The 20431-nt window shown below is 44.1% G+C and overlaps 1 protein-coding gene across 4 annotated transcripts in view; it reads right to left on the reverse strand.

Moving 5' to 3' along the window:
• The window catches only part of LOC125465166 (myotubularin-related protein 9-like), a 72118-nt gene extending 70610 nt beyond the window's left edge, over positions 1–1508 (reverse strand). The window contains exons 1-2 of one of the 4 annotated variants that reach the window (XM_048558373.2): positions 1295–1508; positions 725–946 (exon numbers count right to left, since the gene is read on the reverse strand). In XM_048558373.2, coding sequence (XP_048414330.1) covers positions 725–906 — 182 coding nt within the window. In that variant the 5' untranslated portion in view covers positions 907–946; positions 1295–1508. The other 3 variants (XM_048558374.2, XM_059654419.1, XM_048558375.2) reach the window with 3 other exon arrangements.
• Between the last annotated feature and the right edge of the window lie 18923 nt (positions 1509–20431).

The raw sequence follows: 20431 nt of genomic DNA on the forward strand, positions 1-20431 counted from the left end.
TGGTTAAAAATTAGCTTTGATAACAACTCAACATTTGTTAAGAACTTTTTTCTTTTACATGGAATGAAGCGGGAATGATAAAACTCGGGAGCCCGAATGAACTGCTCCTGCAGGGCCTGATTGTACCCATGAAGCAGATACGTGGAAAACAGAGCAATATTCTAACACAGAAAGTCTCATTCTGCAGTAAACTGACCCACTGGGGACAAGGAGGGAGTGCGCACATTGCATTAAACTTGACAGCATGTTCAAGGCTATAACATTGCTGTGGCCCAGAACACATTTGTACACGATTGCTCATATCACCATCTGGTCCTTTGAAGATAGGTTTTAGCTTCGGGCTATGTTCCAGTTCTTTTAAATTCTTACATGCACCGTTCCTAAGATGCAAAAAACGCTGGGGACATTTGCAAATCATATAAAAACAAGCAACTGAAATATCTTCTGAATAACACACTGTGAACTTCAGAATGTTGCACTTCCTATCTGGTTAAAATAGCACAAGGGGGTATGTTCTCTGATAGCTTCTACATGAAATAGACATGTTTTAATGTGGCGTTGATTCCCCTGCCATTAGAGCATAGATGACGCTTTGTGCGGAAGGAGTGTTCTTTTAAAATAAATAAGACAGTTCGATAGTTTCTCGGATATTTGGGGCGTGACATTTCAGTGACCGAATACACCTCGGCTGAAATACAACTCACAGCAGTTCTCATTAACTGACCTCTTTTCGATGGCATCTATGTTCCTGAGCAATAACCAAAGCTCCTCTTTGTCTCCAGCCCTGGAAGAGAGCAGCAGATGGTGGCTGGTAATGCACAGGGTCCCTTTCACAGGCTGCAGGAAGGGCCGAGACAGCAGCACATGGTCAACTTTCGACGTTTTAATGAGCTCTGATAACTCCATAGCCCGGAGACAGACACAGAGAGAGAATGAGTAAAATCTCCTGCAGGAACAAAAACACACACACACAGCAGTAACCTCAGGGTCGGAAAAGGAATGTGCTTTACACTACAGCTCATTTGAATATAACGTAACAAAGAGCTTTTGAAATTAACCTAATTTGGCAGCTTTGATTTGCTGCGGTTTTTTTTTAAAATAACATGGACTGAAATATGAAAGTATACTTTCGGGGAAGGCAAGTGGTTTGCTGTGCTCGTGATTTTGAACACTTTAGCTGATAGAACGGTTTATAGGACTATGTCCCTCTTGCCTGACAATGGCTGGGTCCGAGGAGGAGGCAGCTGTTTCCTGGGGGGTGGGGAAGGTAAGAATCCGAAGCACATGCCCTCACCAAAACCCCCTGAGTATGTTCACACATCCCCGGGCACTTTCCACACACAGTTACTGCCAGAAACCGGAAAGGAAACATGCAATTTTTTGAAAAATGCCTCGCAGATTATTTTCTGCTCAAAGGGGGGGGGGACGTTAAATATTTTAATACACAACCCCGACCGGGACTAAAGGGTTAACTCAACATTCTTTTTCTGCGCAACACGACTGAAGAACTGAAAGCCGTTTTGACCAGTTTTTTTAAAGAAAGCCAAGTTTCCAAATGTTGAGAACCAATCAGCACTTTACGGGGGACGGTCTATATTTCGTCAGACGGAGCGAACGCGTTATTCTTGACATTTACACAGTGTTCTGTTTCAGTATAGTGGGTTTAATAAGGGGGGAGTTCTCTGTTGTTTATAGGAAAAGCTCGGTTTTTCCAAATTGAAATTGTCACCTTTCAATTGTAGACCACTAGCGGACAAACATAACTGATTCTGAAACAGAAACACAGCAGGGGGGAAGTTTGGCGATAGCAAGCAGGGCGAACACTGCCCCTTTATCTGTTTCAACAAAACGCAAACTTCATTCCGGCGAAAGTTAAAATAGCCAGCGTCCGCAGTTCCTATTATCTCCGACACAAAGATGGTTCTTTTTAAAGACTTGCGACTGCCTCTCGGGTTATATTGTTCGATTTGCAGGCGACCCAGCTCGCTGCTTACAACCTCCGAACCATAGCTCGGTCCCTGCTGCCAAGCGCCCAGACTGGAACCGATCCGCTCACACTCACTGCTCATGGATAAGTCAGCTCTGCACTTTCACACTAATTGTACAAATCAGCCACATTGTCGCTGAAACATTATCACCAACATCTACAGGTTTGTGAACATGGAAGTGTTCAGGTGTCACCCACAGAGTTTCTTCTGGTTGAAAGCTCCATTCTCGTCCTTCAGCATCTTCACGTGTGCGAACGAAGCGGCCGCTACCTGAATGCAGCAGTAGGAGTAGCAATATTTCAGCAGTTAGAGGCGCTCCAGTTCCATTTGGCTCCACTGACACACCACAACAATAGCTGCTCCTGTGAAAGACAATTTAAAAAACCCGCGGATTCTGGAAATCTGAAAAGAAAACAGAAATTGCTGGAGACATTGTTCAGGATTGGCAGGATCTTTGGAGAATTCAGAAAGTCTGCAGTTCGGAAGAAGGGTCAGTGGATCCGAAACATTAACTCGGCTTTCTCTGCACAGATGCTGCAAGACCTACTGAGTTTCTCAGCAATTTCTCCACTAGTTTCAGATTCTCAGGTATCCCTTAGAATGGAATAGATAAGACGAACAACATCCCAAAATTACTAAATGATCGAAGGGCCACAGGGGAAAGAGGAGATAGCTACAACAACCATAATGAGAGAAGAAGTACTAGGGAAACCAATGGGGGCTAAAGACCAGTAACATAGAACATAGACCATTACAGCACAGTACAGGCCCTTCGGCCCTCGATGTTGTGCCAACCTGTCATACCGATCTCAAGCCCATCTAACCTACACTATTCCATGTACGTCCATATGCTTATCCAATGATGACTTAAATGTACCTAAAGTTGGCGAATCTACTACCGTTGCAGGCAAAGTGTTCCATTCCCTTACTACTCTCTGAGTAAAGAAACTACCTCTGACATCTGTCCTATATCTTTCACCCCTCAATTTAAAGCTATGCCCCCTCGTGCTCGCCGTCATCATCCTAGGAAAAAGGCTCTCCCTATACACCCTATCTAACCCTCTGATTATTTTATATGTTTCAATTAAGTCACCTCTCAACCTTCTCTCTAATGAAAACAGCCTCAAGTCCCTCAGCCTTTCCTCGTAAGACCTTCCCTCCATACCAGGCAACATCCTAGCAAATCTCCTCTGCACCCTTTCCAAAGCTTCCACATCCTTCTTATAATGCGGTGACCAGAACTGTACACAATACTCCAAGTGCGGCTGCACCAGAGTTTTGTACAGCTTCACCATAACCTCTTGGTTCCGGAACGCGATCCCTCTATTAATAAAAGCTAAAACACTGTATGCCTTCTTAACAGCCCTGTCAACCTGGGTGGCAACTTTCAAGGATCTGTGTACATGGACACCGAGATCTCTCTGCTCATCTACACTACTAAGAATCTTACCATTAGCCCTGTACTTTGCCTTCTGGTTATTCCTACCAAAGTGCATCACCTCACACTTGTCTGCATTAAACTCCATTTGCTACCTCTCAGCCCAGCTCTGCAGCTTATCTATGTCTCTCTGCAACCTACAGCATCCTTCGTCACTATCCACAACTCCACCAATCTTAGTGTCGTCTGCAAATTTACTAACCCATCCTTCTACACCCCCATCCAGGTCATTTATAAAAATGACAAACAGCAGTGGACCCAACACCGACCCTTGCAGTACACCACTAGTAACTGGTCTCCAGGATGAACATTTCCCATCAACTACCACCCTCTGTCTTCATTCAGCAAGCCAATTTCCAAACCAAACTGCTATATCTCCCACAATTCCATTCCTCCGCATTTTGTGCAATAGCCTATTGTGGGGAACCTTATTGAGCGCCTTGCTGAAATCCATATTGTCTCTACTCTCCTTCTTGAACAGGGGAACCACATTTGCTATCCTCCAGGCATCTGACACTATTCCTGTAGACAATGACGAGTTAAAGATCAATGTCAAAGGCTCGGCAATCTCCTCCCTGCCTTCCCAGAGGATCCTAGGATAAATCCCATCCAGCCCAGGGGACTTATCTATCTTCACCATCTGTAAGATTTCTAATACCTCTTCCTTGTGAACCTCAATCCCACCTAGTCTAGTAGCTTGTATCTCAGTATTCTCCTCGACAACATTGTCGTTTTCTAGAGTGAATACTGTTGAAAAATATTCATTTAGTGCTTCCCCTATCTCATCTGACTCCACACACAACTTACCACTACTATCCTTGATTGGGCGTAATCTTACTTTCATCATTCTTTTATTCCTTAAATACCTATAGAAAGCCTTAGAGTTTACCCTGATCCTATCGGCTAACAACTTCTCATGTCTCCTCCTGGCTCTTCTGAGCTCTCTCTTTAGGTCTTTCCTGGCTACCTTGTAGCCCTCAATTGCCCTAACTGAGCCTTCACATCTCATCCTAACATAAGCCTTCTTCTTCCTCTTGACCAGAGATTCCACCTCCTTCGTAAACCACAGCTCCCGCACTCTACAGCTTCCTCCCTGCCTGACAGGTACATACTTATCTAGGACACACAGAAGCTTTTCCTTGAACAGGCTCCACATTTCTAATGTGCCCATCCCCTGCAGTTTCCTTCTCCATCCTATGCTCCCTAAATCTTGCCTAATCTCATCGTAATTGCCTTTCCCCCAGCTATAACTCTTGCCCAGCGGTATACACCTATCCCTTTCCATCACTAAAGTAAACATAACAGAATTGTGATCACTATCACCAAAGTGCTCACCTACTTCCAAATCTAACACCTGGCCAGGCTCATCACCCAGTACCAAATCTAATGTGGCTTCGCCCCTTGTTGGCCTATCTACATACTGTGTCAGGAAGCCCTCCTGCACACACTGCACAAAAACTGAGCCATCTATAGTACTCGAACTATAGCGTTCCCAGTCAATATTTGGAAAGTTGAAGTCCCCCATGACAATTACCCTGTCTCTCTCACTCCTATCGAGAATCATCTTTGCTCCTATAGAGAATCATCCTTTCCTCTACATCTCTGGAACTGTTTGGAGGCCTATAGAAACACGGTGAACTCTCCTTTCCTGTTTCTAACCTCAGCCCATACTACCTCAGTTGACGAGTCCCCAAACATCCTTTTTGCAACTGTAATACTGTCCTTGATCAACAACGCCACACCTTCAAAAACAGTGACTCACCGGCTTCCCGACAGGCTCCTGCTCCAAGCTCCCACTCGCGCTGCTGCTCAACCAGAAATGGAACTCCCCTGGATGTGATGCACTGTATCCTAAGATATTAAAATAGCTACAGAACTAATGGATCATAAGAATCCTTAAGTTTCAGAAAATTATTGAAGGATGAAAAAACTGCCAATACATCATCCTTAAAAGTGAAGGAGACAAAAATCACTTAACTGCAGAGCATTAGTGTCTATTCATAGTAAAAATGTCAAACTCTGTTCTAAACAATGTAACAGCAGAGCATTTAGAAATACATGGAGTCATAGGCTGCAGAAACAGACCCTTCGGTCCAACCCGTCCATGCCAACCAAGTTTCCCAAGCTAATCTAGTTCCATCTGCCTGCGTCTGGCTCATATCCCTCTAAACCTTTCCTATTCATGTCCCCGGCTAAACTTTTTTTAAAAAATGTTGTATCTGTACTAGCCTTCACCATCTCCTCTGGCAGTGCATTCTGCATAATAGCCACTCACTGCATGAAAAAGTTGTCTCAGTCCTTTTTAAATCTTTCTCCTCTCACCATTTAAATAAGCCGCCTAATTTTGAACTTCCCGCCCTATATAAGAGACCTTTGCTCTTCACCCTATCTATGCCCTAATGATTTCATAGACCTCTATAAGGTCACCCTCAAGCTCCGATGCTCGAGTAAAAAAGTCCCAGCCTCTCTAGACTCTCCTTAAAACTCAAACTTTCTAATCCTGGTAGCATCCTGGTAATTTTTTTCTGAATCCTCTCCAGTTTAATAATATTCTTCCTATAGCGGGTGACTAGAACTATATGCATTATTCCATAAGTGGTCTCAATAACATCCTGTACTACCTCGGCATGACATCCCAACTCCTATACTCAATGGTCTAAGCAATGAACTCATGATCATGCCTGATAGTTTTACTAGAATTCTTTGAGGAGACAGTAAGCAGAATAGTTAAGGGGGAAGTAGTGGTATTTGAAAATAAGGAGCTATTGGTAAAACTGTACAAAGCACTAGACAGCTGGAATGATATGAATAGTTTGGGAACCTTGTCAATGGAAAGATACACTGATCAAGAGGGTTCACTAGGATGCTACTGGGTATGGAGGGACTGTTTTGAGGAGAGTTTGAAAAGGTTGGGTGTGCTCATTGAAATTCAGAAGAATAAGATGTGATCTTATTGAAACAAACAAGATTCGTAGTGGACATGAACAGGGTAGGTCCTGAGAAATTTCTGTCACAGTGAGAGAGTCTAGACCGAATGGCATTGTATTAGATTGAGGGGTTATCTATTTAAGACATAGATGATGAGGAATTTCTTCTCCGAGGATAGTGAATCTCTGGGTTTCTTTACTGCACAGAGCTGTTGAGGCTGGGTTTTTGAAATAACAGCAGAGAGGCTGGTATCCTGTCACGTGCACTGTGCGATAGCCACCTGAACTGAAGAGATTCTAAATGTCCTGGTTATATTGGGCAGCCAGGGCTTTCCTGATTGAGGTTGTTAATCTGGGCCAATGATCTCATAGTTAACAAGATCCCTCCCTCTCTAAATCTAGGCGTGTAGTTTAAAATTTTGGCCAAGATCTGTAGCTCGGGTTGGAGTTGTTGACTTGCTCGCCGAGCTGGCTTGTTTTTGTTCACATGTTTCGTTACCATGCTAGGTGACATCATCAATGAGGCTTCTGATGAAGCGATGTTCTACTCTGCTTGGAATTTATGCTGTTTGGCCTGTTGCAGTGATTAGTGTCATTTCTGGGTTTGTTCTGTATGGACTTGTATATGGGGATGAATTCCATGTTCGTTGATTGCATTACAGGTTGAGAACCATGCCTCTAGGAATTCCCATGCTTGGGCTACTATGGTTACCTTGTCCCAGTTAAACTGATGGCCTTCATTGTCTGAATATACCTATATTAAGGAGAGTTCATTGTGTCATTTTGCTGCTAGCTGATGTTTATGTATTCTGATGACTAGTTTCCTTTCTGGGTGTCCGATGAAATGTTATGGTAGTTGTTGCATGGTATTTTGTAAACCACGCTGGTTCTGCATGTTGTGGGCATGGGATCTTTAATCTTTGAGAGTGTTTGTCATAGAGTGGTTATGGGCTTGTGATGCTACCATTATTTCTAGTGGTCTTAGGAGTTTTGTTGTCAGTTCTGATCTATTCTTGAATTGGGCATTGTGGCTGATGTGTTAGGGCTTACTGAGTCCTCCTGTTATCTGTTTCATAGGCACCTGCGGATGAAGTTGCAGGAACGTCTATTCGTAGTGAAGATTTTGTACAGGTGCTCTTCCTCTTTCCTGCATAGTTCTGGAGTGCTGCAGTGAGTAGTGGTCAATAGTGTACTAATGCAGCTTTGTTTGTGGGCATTGGGGTGGTTGCTGTGGAAGTTGAGGATTTGGTCAGTGTGGGTTGCTTTTCTGCGCACTGAGGTTTGGAACTCCCCGTTGGTCAGACGCTCAACCCTGACATGCAGAATCAGAAGCTGATTGTTGTTTTCTTCTTCCCTTGTAAATTTAATTCCTGTCAATACACTGTTAATGAGGTGGTGCGTCTCTTCTAGTTTGTTGCATTTAATAACAACAAATGTGTCATCTACATACTGGATCCACAGTTTAGGTTGAATGCAGGGGAGGGGAATGTGTTCTCATCTTTGCATGGACTAGAGCATTCCAGGACTCCATGTGTTGCAAATGATGTTCACAGCTTCTCAATTGTCATACCTGAATTTGCTGAATGAACATTATGCATGTCCAACCACTATGAATGGGTGTCCACAATAGTAAGGAATATTAAGCCCACGAAAGGACTGGTGTAGTCGACATACAACAAGAGTCCAGGGTTTTCCCAGCCTTCCCCCTGAATGTGGGGGGGGTGGGGGGGGGGGTGCTGCTGGGGCAATTTTTACCCTTGTTGGCACTCTAGCCACTGCCCTACCAATGCAGGTATGTCTTGCTGGCTCCGAGAAGTTTCAAAATTAGGTTGCGATGGCTCTTCTGCTTCCCCCACTACTACCAGCTATTTCAGTTTTGCTAGGACAGGGTGTTTTTGTGTCCACAATTGACTATTGTCAGCAGCGACTGGAAGGGTGTCCAGAAAATTTAAAACCAAAATGGGGCCTTCCAGGGGAGGCACCACCAGTGGAGTATCTGCCAGTGGGGAGGTGGCTCAAGGCATCAGCAATAGCCAATTAGCTTTCTGGATGGTGTTCTAACTTGTACTTGTACTTGCTGCGAATAACTGAATTCCACCCAAAGCTATGGGTAGCACTGCCTTGTCTTCCTTCAGTAGCCCTAGCAAGGGATTGTAATCTGTTCCTAAGACAAATTCCCATCTATGAAGGTACTGGTGGAACTTCCTCACACAAAAGATGACCCGCCAAACCTTCCTTCTCTATCTGGGCATATGTGTGTTTGGCATAAGCTAAAGCCCGGGAAGCATACACTATCAGGTGCTTCTCTCCATGTGGCCACTGGTGAGCCAACTCTTCCCCGATACCATACAGCGAGGCATTGCATGTCAGCACTACCTCTTGTTTCAGTTTGTCGTGGGCCAACACCTTAGATGATGATAGCTTTGTTTTCACTTCCCTAAAGGTAGCTTCTTGGCTATGCAACCAATTCCAAAGTTGACACTTTCCAACAGCAGGTGTAGGGATGCTAGGTTATGTATGGCTTTTCCATAATGAGTCACTAACCCAAGGAACAGACTTGAGAGTTGGGGCTCCTTTGATTGCTTTCACTTTCTCTTCCAACAGGAGTTTTGTTGACTCTGTGACCCTGTAAGTCACTTGGTGTGCCTGGGACACACACATTTTCCTTTCTAAGGCATATGTTCACCTGGGAGAAACGTTTAAGCACTATGTCCAAGTTCTCCAAGTGTTCTTTATTAGCCTTCCCCGTTACTCGTGCACCACCCAGACAAATGGCTACTTGGGGTAGCCCTTATAGAATATTTTCTGTGGTCTACTGAAAAAGGGCGCAGGCTGATGATATCCCTAATGGCAGCCCTGTATATTGATAGAAGCCCTTATGGGTATTAATTGTAGCATACTTCTGGGACTCCTCATCCAGTCACAATTGCAGGTAGCCATGGCTCATGTCCAGCTTCATAAAGGACAGCCCTCCCACTACGTTTGCAGACACACCCTCTGAGGGATCGGGTACGTATCCAGCTGCAAGAAACAGTTTTCCGTTTGCTTTAAATCCCCACAAAATAAAATTGGGGCATCAGGCTTCACAGTCAGTACATCTGTTGCTGCCCATTCTGCAAATTGCACTGGCTTCATGATTCCTTCACTCCGCAGTCTCCTGATTTCTGCCTCTGCCTTTTCCCACAAGGCAAATGGCACTGGGCAGGCCTTGCAAAATCTCAGAATATTTTCTGAGTCAACATATAAAGTGGCTTTGGCCCCTTTGACAGTCCCAAGCCGACCCGAAGATTCTCCTGGGCATTTGGCTGGGACTCCACTGAGGCAGCCGTTTTCTAATTGAAAAATGTTTAGCCAATTTGGGTGATTCTGCCCCAATTGGCTTGTGCCTGCACATTTCACTACCATTGTGGTAACTGCACGAACTGTTTCTCATCGGAGACTGGAACCAAAGCCATACCCTTATTCTGCAGTGGTTCCCCAGTATAGGCCCTCAGTCTGGCTGAGGTCTTGTGCAAACGTAAGGGCTGGAGACCCAAGCAAAGCTTGTTAAGGACAGATTCTGGGGCCATACATACAGCTGCGCCAGTATCGACCTCCATAGGAACTGGGTGACCATTTAACCAAACGTTAATTTTAATCAGTTCCAATTTGGATGTTGCTAAGCAATTTAATTATTTAAAGCCACATGTAGGGGGCCTTCCCAGGGTGCACACTCTCCTGGGTAGCAGCCTCCAAGTTTTTTCTCACTAAAGTCAGGCCCTGTAGGACCCCCTTGCTGTTGTGAGGCCACGTACCAGCAGTACCTACAATGGCTTGCTGGCTCATATCCTGAAGAACATTTTAGCCACTTGGCCAAGGCTCAGCTTGTTGTGTGGCTCTGGGTTGGCCTAGGGCCCCTCTGCTCAGGATATGCCCTGTGTGAGAATCTGCAATTGCCTACACTCCAGTGGTGTTTCCCCAAGCTCAGTCAGACAGGGTGAGAGTGTGCACTTCCACTCAGACACCCTGTAGTCCCCATGCTCCACCTGCTGCATTTCCTAATGACAACACCAGTTGTAGCGCCTATTTGAAATCCAGTTGGGTTTCAGCACTTTGGCATGGTTACATCATTAACCCCATATACCAAACTGTCTCTCAGCATCTCATTCAGCATTTACCCAACATCACGTGCCTCTGCCAGTCATATCAACCTCATCAAAAGTCCCAATTTGTGCTCCCCCAGTTCTCCAACAGCTGAATAAAACCGATAGCTTCTCAGAATGAGACAAGGTCTGGAATCCTTAACCAACTCTGTCAACATTAGGAAGGTTTTAGTGTCTGGTGCCTTTGGGAAAGTTAAGCCCCTTATAATCGAAAATGCTGTGGGCCCACAAGCAGTCAGATGAATTATTGGTAATTTGTTTAGAAAAAAATTTTGCATTCTTTCCACCCACTGGGCCCAGTCTTTGACAGCTGGACTGAAGAAGTCAAGCTTCCCAAATAAAGGCATGATGCCAGAAATACTTACCACAACTCCAAGACGACTGTTGCGAGCAAATGTTCTTCAGGGACATCCTGTTTTCTCTCATCACCATTGAAATAACTGCACTGTGGCTGGCATCCCATCACCAAGTAGCACTGTACACTAGCTGTGGCCACCCAGCCAGCTCGGAGCCAATCTCCTGAACTGAGGAGATGTTAATCTCCTGGTTATATTGGTTATATTGATTATTCAGGGCTTTCCTGATTGACCTAGGTTAACAACCACAATCAATGACCCCATAGTCTACAAGGTCAACCTGGTCCCAATCGCTACAGTCATTAAGTATTTCAAGGCTGAGATTGATAGATTTTATTTTAATCTGTCAGAGAATCAAAGGTTATGTAGAAATGGCAGGAAATGTGAAATTGAGGATTATTAGTTTAACTACAATGTCATTGAATGGTGGAGCAAACTTGGGCTACTTCTGCTCCTATGTTTTATATCTTAACTATTTTACTTGATTGTAACAATAGGAGGTTGCATTAACACAGAAAATAACTTGCATTTTTATAGCAACTTTGATGCAGTCAAGTACTCAAAGTGCTTCACAGTCAGGTCAGGTGATAATAGGTCACATGACCAAGAGATTGGTCAAAAAGCACATTTTAATAAGTATTTAAAGGAAAATAGGGAGAGATGGAGAAGTTTAAAGAAGGGTGGCACGGTGGCTCAGTGGTTAGCACTGCTGCCTCACAGCATCAGGGACCGGGGTCTGATTCCAGCCTCAGGCGACAGTGTGGAGTTTGCACAATTTTCCCCGTGTACTCACGGGTTTCCTCCCACAGCCCAAAGATGTGCAGGTTAAGTGGATTAGCCACGCTAAATTGCATAGTGTTCAGTGACGTGTAGATTAAGTGGGCTATAGGGGGATGGGTCTGGGTGGTATGGTCCAAGGGTCGGTGTGAACTTGTTGGGCTGAAGAGCCTATTTCCACACTGTAAGGATTCGATGAAACCTATGAAATTAATCTAGCGTTTAGGGCCCAGGCAGTGAAAAGGGCTGATGTGATAGTTAAGTGAGTAAAGTTAAAGAGCTTAAGAGGCCAGAATTGGAAGTTTTGGAAACGAAGAACAAAGAAAATTACAGCACAGGAACAGGCCCTTCAACCGTCCAAGCCTGCACAGACATTGGTGCCCATCACAACTAAAACCCCCTACCCTTCTGGGGACTGCATCCCTCTATTCCCATCCTGTTCATGTTTTTGTCAAGACACCCTTTAAAAGTCACTATAGTATCTGCTTCCACTACCTCCCCCAGCAGCGAGTCCCAGGTACCCACCACCCTCTGTGTAAAAAACTTGCAGCTTCTGTGAGGTTTGTAGAGCTGACTGACGTGATAATTGTTCATGGAAGCACGTTGCCACCAATCCTCTTTCCTTTGACCTCTTCTAATGGCCTAGTTATTTACAGAGGGACAGGAACAACCATTAGTGAGCCTTAACAAGAAGAGGGGCTTGTCTTTACAAGGTACAGTTTTTTGCATTGGTAACAGTCAGGTACAAATTACTTCCACAAGATAAACATTGTTTCTAAGACTATGTGGCTGTAAGATAATGATCCATTTCTGTAAGTCACAACACCAGTCTTAATTTATAGTAACTAATTCACAAAGCGGCATGCATAGAAACGTAGAAGATAGTAGCATGAGTAGGCCATTCGACCCTTGAGCCTGCTCCGCAATTCAATAGGAACATAGCTGATCATCGAGCTCAATATCCTGATTCCGGCCTCCCCTCATATCCTTTGATCCCTTCAGCCACAAAACTTATATCTACCTTCTTCTGAAAACACATAATATTTTGACCTCATCTGCTTTCTGTGACAATACTACTCAAAATACCACAGGCACACTACTCCCTGGGTGAAGAAGTTTCTCCTCATCTCAGTCCTAAAAATTTTACCCCTTAAACTTTGATCCCTGGTTCTGGACTCCCCACCATTGGGAACATCCTTCCTGCATCTAACCTGTCTATTCCTGTTAGAATTTCATTGGCTTATACAAGATACCCTCCCCTACCCTTGTTCTTCTGAACTCCAGTGTATAAAATCCTGAATCTATCCTCATATGTCAATTTTACCATCCCAAGAATCAACTTGATAAACTTGTAGACTGGCAGCAACATTGAAACCTAGTGAAAAGTCAGGCCAGTCACAGCATGGAAGCAAATTTGACTGAGGTACAGGAAACAGAGAGCAGTGGGATTGGTTATATAGTGGGGGTTCTCCAAGCATTGGTTTTGGGACCACAGCTTTTCCTGATCTACTCTAATGGCCTATACTTGAGTGCACAGGGCCACAGTTTCAGAATTTGCAGATGACACAAAACTTGGAAGTGTTGTGAACTGTGTAGAGGGTAGTCGACATTTTAAATTTGCTATTGAGATATAAGCATCACTGTCTCGCCAACATTTATTGCCCATTCCTAGCTGCCTTTGAGCAGGTGGCAGTGAACTGCGCTCTTGAACCTCTGCAGGTATGTGTTCCAGGAATGTGTGCACACGCCCATTGAACTGGTGGGCAATCGACGGATGAAATTTAATGTGGAGCTGTGAAATGATTCACTCTGGTCAGAAGTTCAAGGGGAGGCAATATAGAATAAAGGGGACAATTTGAAAAGAGGTGCAGGAGCAGGGGCTATTACAAATATGTGTACACAAATCATGGAAAGATCATCAGAAAATCATATAGAATCTTGGGTTTTATAAAATGAGGAATAGAGTGCAAAAACAAGAAGGTTACAATGAACCTTTGTAGAAAAGTAATTCAGCCTGACTAGGAATACGGAGTCCAGTTCCAGGGACTCTACTCCAGCAAGGGTGCAAAAACTTTAAAGATGTTGAAGAAAGATTTTTGAGAATCGCTTGAAGGATGAAGGACTTCAGTTATGTAGATGAATTGGAGAGATGAATGTTAATCTTCTTGGAAAAGAGGAGGTTGAAAGAAGATTTGGTGGAGATGGGACTGAACAAATTAAATGTAGAAAAATAGTTTCCTTTAGCGCAAGGATCAATAACCACCAGACACTAATTTAAAGCCGACAGCAAAAGAACTAGAGGTGACATGAGGGAAATCTTTATTTGGCAGTAAATGGTTTGGATCTGGAATCCACTGCCTGAAAGGCTGGTGGAGCCAGGTTCAACCAGGACTTTCAAAGGAATCTAGTGAAGTTGATGGATTTTTGTGATGATCTAACTCACTGATTAGGTCACTGATTCTTTTATTTTCTTCTGGATTTATTGAATTAACAGAATCTCCTGCAGTGGGAATTTCAAATCATGTCTCATTTGTTCAACTCTGGGTAGCTAACCTTGGAACATAATTAATGTTCCCCATTTTTGGAGGCATATATTACCAAATATTTTGAGATAACAAGTGGTTTGCAGGTCAATGTATTTCAATAACTGTCCCTCATACAGGATTAAACATTAGAATTTGCGGTGACATAATGCATTCCTCAAATAACATTTTTCTTGTCAGATTGATGTCTATGATTCCAAACGCAATGAGGCTATGCCATCAGGCCAGGTGTAGAGGAACAGGAACTTAATCAGGTCCATCATTTCCATTTGCCTGGCTCAAAAGCAGCAGTTATAGCAGAAACACTGCCAAAGGAAATTCAATTAGATGGGCTCAAGGACTCTGCAATGAAAGACCTGTTCAGTCAGTGACTCACAATGAACTTGGTGATGCCGAACTAACTGGAACTGCAGAATGCCCATAGAACTTGAACTGACCTTAGACCCAGCAAAACCAGAGCTAAGGTGGGATGCCTCTCCCAATGGAATGAAGCTTCTCTATAGAGTAAGTGGTAAACTGTTCAAATTGCCTCACCTCTGGTCCAGAAATAAGACCACCCCAAACTTTCTCATTGACCTACAGACCACAGACAGCTTTTGCTTGTGCTCACACTCAGAGGCTGGGTTCCTATATGAACACACTCTCAGAGGCGTAGCAGAGAATGGGCGCTAGGCTCAACATTTGGTTAGTCAAGGTCCTCTGCCAGCCTGCTTGCACCACACAACACTGCCCCCCCCCCCCCCCCCCCCACCATTTCTCACAGGGAGCCACTGGACAATGTGGATCAATCTCCACAATGTGGGAAAATGCTCAAAGCCCCCACCGTCCCCCACACACCATGCCCTCGTCCCAGTGAGGGTAGACATTGCCAACAAAACTCAAACTGATGCCAAGCTGAAGGTCTGCTGAGCAGCAGTGCTACCTACCTTCCAGTGTGCTTTGGTGAGATCATTGTATAGGAGACCCTTCAAATCTGATGGGAAATATCACCAACACTGTCTCCACAAATCCACTGGCAGGACAGGCATTCCAATGTCAATGTCGTCTCTTTGACAGCGCTTCGATACTGGAAATGGTGGTCTATCAGTTACATTGGGCAAGCTTCATTACCCACATGCCTGACTCAAAACTGGTAAAATAAACCTCTCTAACCTCTGTAATAAATCCAGTTTCTGTACATAATGCAACTGATGAAACAAAAGTCTAAATTTCAGTTTTATTCTTTCTCAGGACATGAGTGTTGTTGGCTAGGCCAGCATTTAGTGCCAGTCCCTAATTGCCCAGGATAAGGTGAAACAGGCCAATCCTCTAAGCTCCACCCACTGCTATGATGGAACCCGTCTGAGGCCTATGACAACAACAATCCCAAACTCTCATCCACGAGGTATAGACGGCTGGGATCTAGTGAATCCCTTGAGGAGTACGGGGAAGTAGGGGCATACTTATGCAAATTAGGAGCGCCGAAACAGGATAGGAGATAGTCTTGGCACATAAGGCTAAGGAGAATCCAAAGAGATTCCACAAACACTTTAAAGGCAAAAGAGCGACTAGGGAGAGAATAGAGCCCTTTAAAGATACGTGAGGCCATCTATATGTGAAACCGTAGCTGAATGGGTGAGATACTAAATGGATATTTTGTGTCAGTGTTTACTGTGGAAAAAAGACATGGAAGCTGGGGATCTTGGGGATATAAATAGTGATGTCTTGAAAACCATCCACATTATAGAAGAGGAGGTGCTGGAGGTTTTAAAATGCATAAATGTAGATAAGTCCCCAGGACCTTATCAGTTGTATCCCAGGACATTGTGGGAAGCTAAGGAAGGAATTGCGCAGCCACTAGCAGAGATACTTGTATCATCTACAGCCATGGGTGAGGTGCTGAAAGACTGGGGAGTGGCTAATGTTGTGCCTTTGTTTAAGAAAGGCTATAAGGAAAAGCGTGGGAACTACAGTCTGTTGCATGTGATGTTGAGTGGTGGGTAAGTTGTTGGAGGGAATTCTGAGAGACCGGATTTACTTGCATTTGGAGAAACAAGGACTGATTAGGGATAGTCAACATGGCTTTGTGCATGGGAAGTTATGTTTCACAAACTTGATTAAGTTTTTTGAGGATGCGACCAAGAAGATAGATGGGAGCAGAGTGGTAGACGATGTCGACATGGACTTCAGCAAGGCATTCAACAAGGCTCTGCATGGTGGGCTGGTTAGTGCATGTAGATCACATGGGATCCAGGGAGAGCTAGCCATTAGATACAAAATTGGCTTGAAGGCAGGAGACAGAGAGTGGTGGTGGTCGGTTGTTTTAGGGACAGGAGATCCACGACCAGCAGTGTTCCACTAGGGATCGGTGCACTGTTGATTGTCATTTGTATAAACAATTTAGTTGAGAATATAAGAAACATGGTTAGTAAGTTTGTGGATGACACCAAAATCAGTGGTAAAATGGACAGTGAAGAAGGTTATCTAAGATTATAAAGCAATCTTGATCAACAGGACCAATGGGCCAAGAAGTGGTAGATGGAATTTAATCTAGATGAGTGCAAGCCGTTCCATTTTGGTAAGACAAACCAGGGCAGGACTTACACAGTTAATGATAGGACCTGAGGGACTGTTGTCAAACAAAGAGACCTAGGGGTTCAGGTTCATACTTCCTTGAAAGTGGAGTTGCAGGCAGAGGTTTATAAAATCATGAGGGGCATAGTTAAGGTGAATACAAAGGCCTTTTCCCTGGGATAGGGGAGTTCAGAACTAGAGGGCACAGGTTTAAAGTGAGAGGACAGAGATTTCAAAGGGACCTGAGGGGGAATTTTTTCACTCACAGGGTGGTTTGTGTATGGAATGAACTCCCAGAGGAAATGGTAGGTATAGGTGCAGTTGCAACATTTAAAAGACATTTGGACAAGGACATGAATAGGAAAGGTTGAGAGGAATATGGGCCAAACACAGGCAATGGGACTGATTTAGTTTGTGAAACCTGATTGGCATGCTCAAGTTGGACTGAAGGGTCGATTTCCATGCAGTATGATGCTATGATACTGTGATGATGTGGTAACCTCTTGAAACATTGCAGTCCGTGTGCTGCAGGTGAACTCATAATGCTTTTAGACAAGGAGTTCCAGGATTTTGATCCAGTGACACTGAAGGAGCAGCGATATATTTCCAAGTCAGAATGATGAGGAGAATTTTCAGGTGTGGTGTTCCCATGCATCTGCTGCCCTGTCCTTCGAGGCGGTGGAAATTGTGAATTTGGAAGCTTCTGTCATAAGGAACCTTAGTTAATTTCTGCAGTGCATCTTGTAGATAGTACACATTGTGGCTACTGAGCATTAGAGGTGGAGGGATTGAATAGCTAATGGAAGGGTTTTTTTTCAGGATGGTTTCAAATTCCTTGATTGCTTTGGGAGCTACACTCATCCCATCAAATGGGAAGTAGTCCATCATGCTTCCTGACTTGGGCCTTTTTGATGGTGAGCAGGCTGTGGGCAGTCAGGAGGTGAAGTGAATTACTTGCAGCAGCAATCTTGGCTTCTAACCTGCTGTTATAACCACTGTACTAATTTCTGGTCAATGGTGACTCCCAGCCTGTCGAAGGATTCAGTGATGGCATTGCTATTGACTGTCATGGGATGATGGCTACCTTCTGAGGTGATCATTGTGTGACACTGGAAAGGTGTAAATGCTACTTGTTACTTGTCAGGCCAAGGCTTAACATTATCCAGGCATTGCTGCATGAGAACATGGACTGCTTCAGTATCTGATGAGTCACGAATAGTGCCGAACATTTTGAAATCATCAGCAAAAATCCTCACTTTGGACCTGGCGATGGAGATCATTGTTGAAGCAGCCGAAGATTGTTGGACCTCAGACACTACCCTGAGGACTCCTGCAGAGATAGCCTGTGGCCGAGATGATTGACCTCTAACAAACCCAACCATTTTCCTTTGTGCTGGGTATCACTCCAATCAACAGAGAGCTTTCCCCCGATTGTACTTCAATTTTACTAGGAATTCATGATGTCACACTCAGTTACGTCAAGGGCTGTCACTCTCACCTCCCCTCTGGAATTCAGCTCTTCTGTCCATGTTTGAACCGAGGCTGTAATGAGCTCAGGAGCTGAGTTCCTCTGGCAGAGCCCAAACTGGGCGTCAGTGAGCGCCAATTGTTTTGTTAATGCCAATGATAGGGCTGTTGACAACTTTTTCAATCACTTTGTTGATTATGAAAGTAGACCAATAGGGTGGTTGGTCTAATCCTGCTTTTTGTACACAAGGCATACCTGGCCAGCTTTCCACATTGTCAGGTAGATGCCAATGTTTGTACTGAAACAGCTTGGCTAGAACTGCAGCAAGTTCTGAGGCACAAATCTGTAGTGTTGTCGCTGCCCATAGCATCTGCATAATCCAGTGCCTCCAGCATTTCTTAATATCATGTGGAGTATTTTGAATCTATAATGCTAAAACCTAAAGAGGAGGCCACGTTGGATCGTCCAGTTGACATTTCTGGCTGCGAATAATTCAGCATCATCATATGCAGTGATGTGCTGGACTGTCCCATCATTGAGGATGGGGATATTTGTAGAGCCTCCTCCTCCAGCGAGTTGTTTAATTGTCCACCACCATTCACACCTGGATGTGGCAGAATTGTGGAGCTTAGCTCTGTTTATCACTTGTTGCTTATGCTGTTTGGCATGCAAGTAGTCCTGTCTGGTAACTTCACCAGAGTGATATCTCATTTTTGGATATGCCTGATGCTGCTCCTGACGTGCCCTTCCGTACTGTTCATTAAACCAGGGTTGATATCTTGGTTTGAAAGTACTTTGAAGTACTACATAATGTGAACAACAACAATTCAGGGGGTTGGTTTTATTCTGTTTTGTCAAGATGTTTGTTTTCTCTTTGGCAGTTGTGGATGACCTTCTAGATTATGAGCAATTGCTTGCTGCATGAAACAGATCTTGTGATTTGAATACAAGTTGTGTTTGGTTTATTTAATTGCATGTAACAGGGGAATAGCACATCCTGCTTCAACTATTTACAGAGAATAGAAAACATTACCAGGAGAAACACTTTCCATAAATGTAATTTAAGTGTCCTGTAATATTCACAAAAATATCAGATCTCTTTAGAAGTGGAAGTATCTGTCTGGAAAGCAGAAATAAATTACAAAAATAATATGTCTGGTCACTGTTCCGATATGGATAATTACAAGACAAGCAAGAAAACAGAAGAGAAACTCAAAGCAACAGAGGTACAAATTCTGAGGCACATGGTGAAGATTAGCTGGAGAACGCACAATTGACGGGGAAGTTTTGAGAAAGGCAGGCACGCATGGAAAATTTTTGTTGATGATTGCTGAAAGCCAACTGCAATGTTTTGGACAAGTTCTTAGGGGCAAGAAGTTGTATTACATGGATCCAGCCATTTGATAAAGCACAAGGCAATACACAGACCTACTTCCATGTTACTGGAGTTATGTACATTCTGGTATGTTGGTAAGTTGGCCTTTATTGCGAGAGGCTTTGAGTACAGGATCGGGGATGTGTTGTTGCAGTTATACAGGGCCTTGGTGAGGCTGCACCAAGAATATTGTGTGCAGTTTTGGGCTCCTTTTCTGAGGAAGGATGCTGTTGCTCTTGAAGGAGTGCAGTGAAGGTTTACCAGGCTGATTCTGGGGATGGCGGGTCTGATGTATGAGGAGAGATTGACTAGGCTGCAATAGGGTTAAGGTTTAGGGTTAGAGCTGGGATTGTTTTTTCCTGGAATTCTAATGAATAAGTGGGGTATCTCACAGAGATTTATAAAATTCTAATGGGACTGGACAGGGTGGATACAGGGAGGATGTTCCCGATGGTGGGTGTGTCCTGAACCAGAGGTCACTGTCTGAGGATTCGGGGTAGACAATTTAGGACAGAGATGAGGAGATATTTCTTCACCCACAGAGTAGTGAGCCTGTGGAATTCATTACCACAGGAGGTAGTTGATGCCAAAACATTGAATGTTTTCAAGAAATGACTAGATTTCACACTTGGGGTGAAGGGGATCAATGGTTATGGGGAGAAAGCAGGATTAGGCTATTGAGTTGGACCTTTAGCCATGATGGTGAAGAATGGTGGAGCAGGCTCGAGGGGCTGAATGGCTTCCTCCTGCTCCTATCTTCTATGTTTCTATGCATCACAGACTTCCCCCAGCTGACCACCAACCCAGGATTCCAGCTGGTATCCACAAAAACAGCGAAAGGCAACCTGCTGAAGTATGTTACTG

This window comes from Stegostoma tigrinum, chromosome 24 (assembly GCF_030684315.1).
Source record: "Stegostoma tigrinum isolate sSteTig4 chromosome 24, sSteTig4.hap1, whole genome shotgun sequence".
NCBI classification, from domain to species: domain Eukaryota; kingdom Metazoa; phylum Chordata; class Chondrichthyes; order Orectolobiformes; family Stegostomatidae; genus Stegostoma; species Stegostoma tigrinum.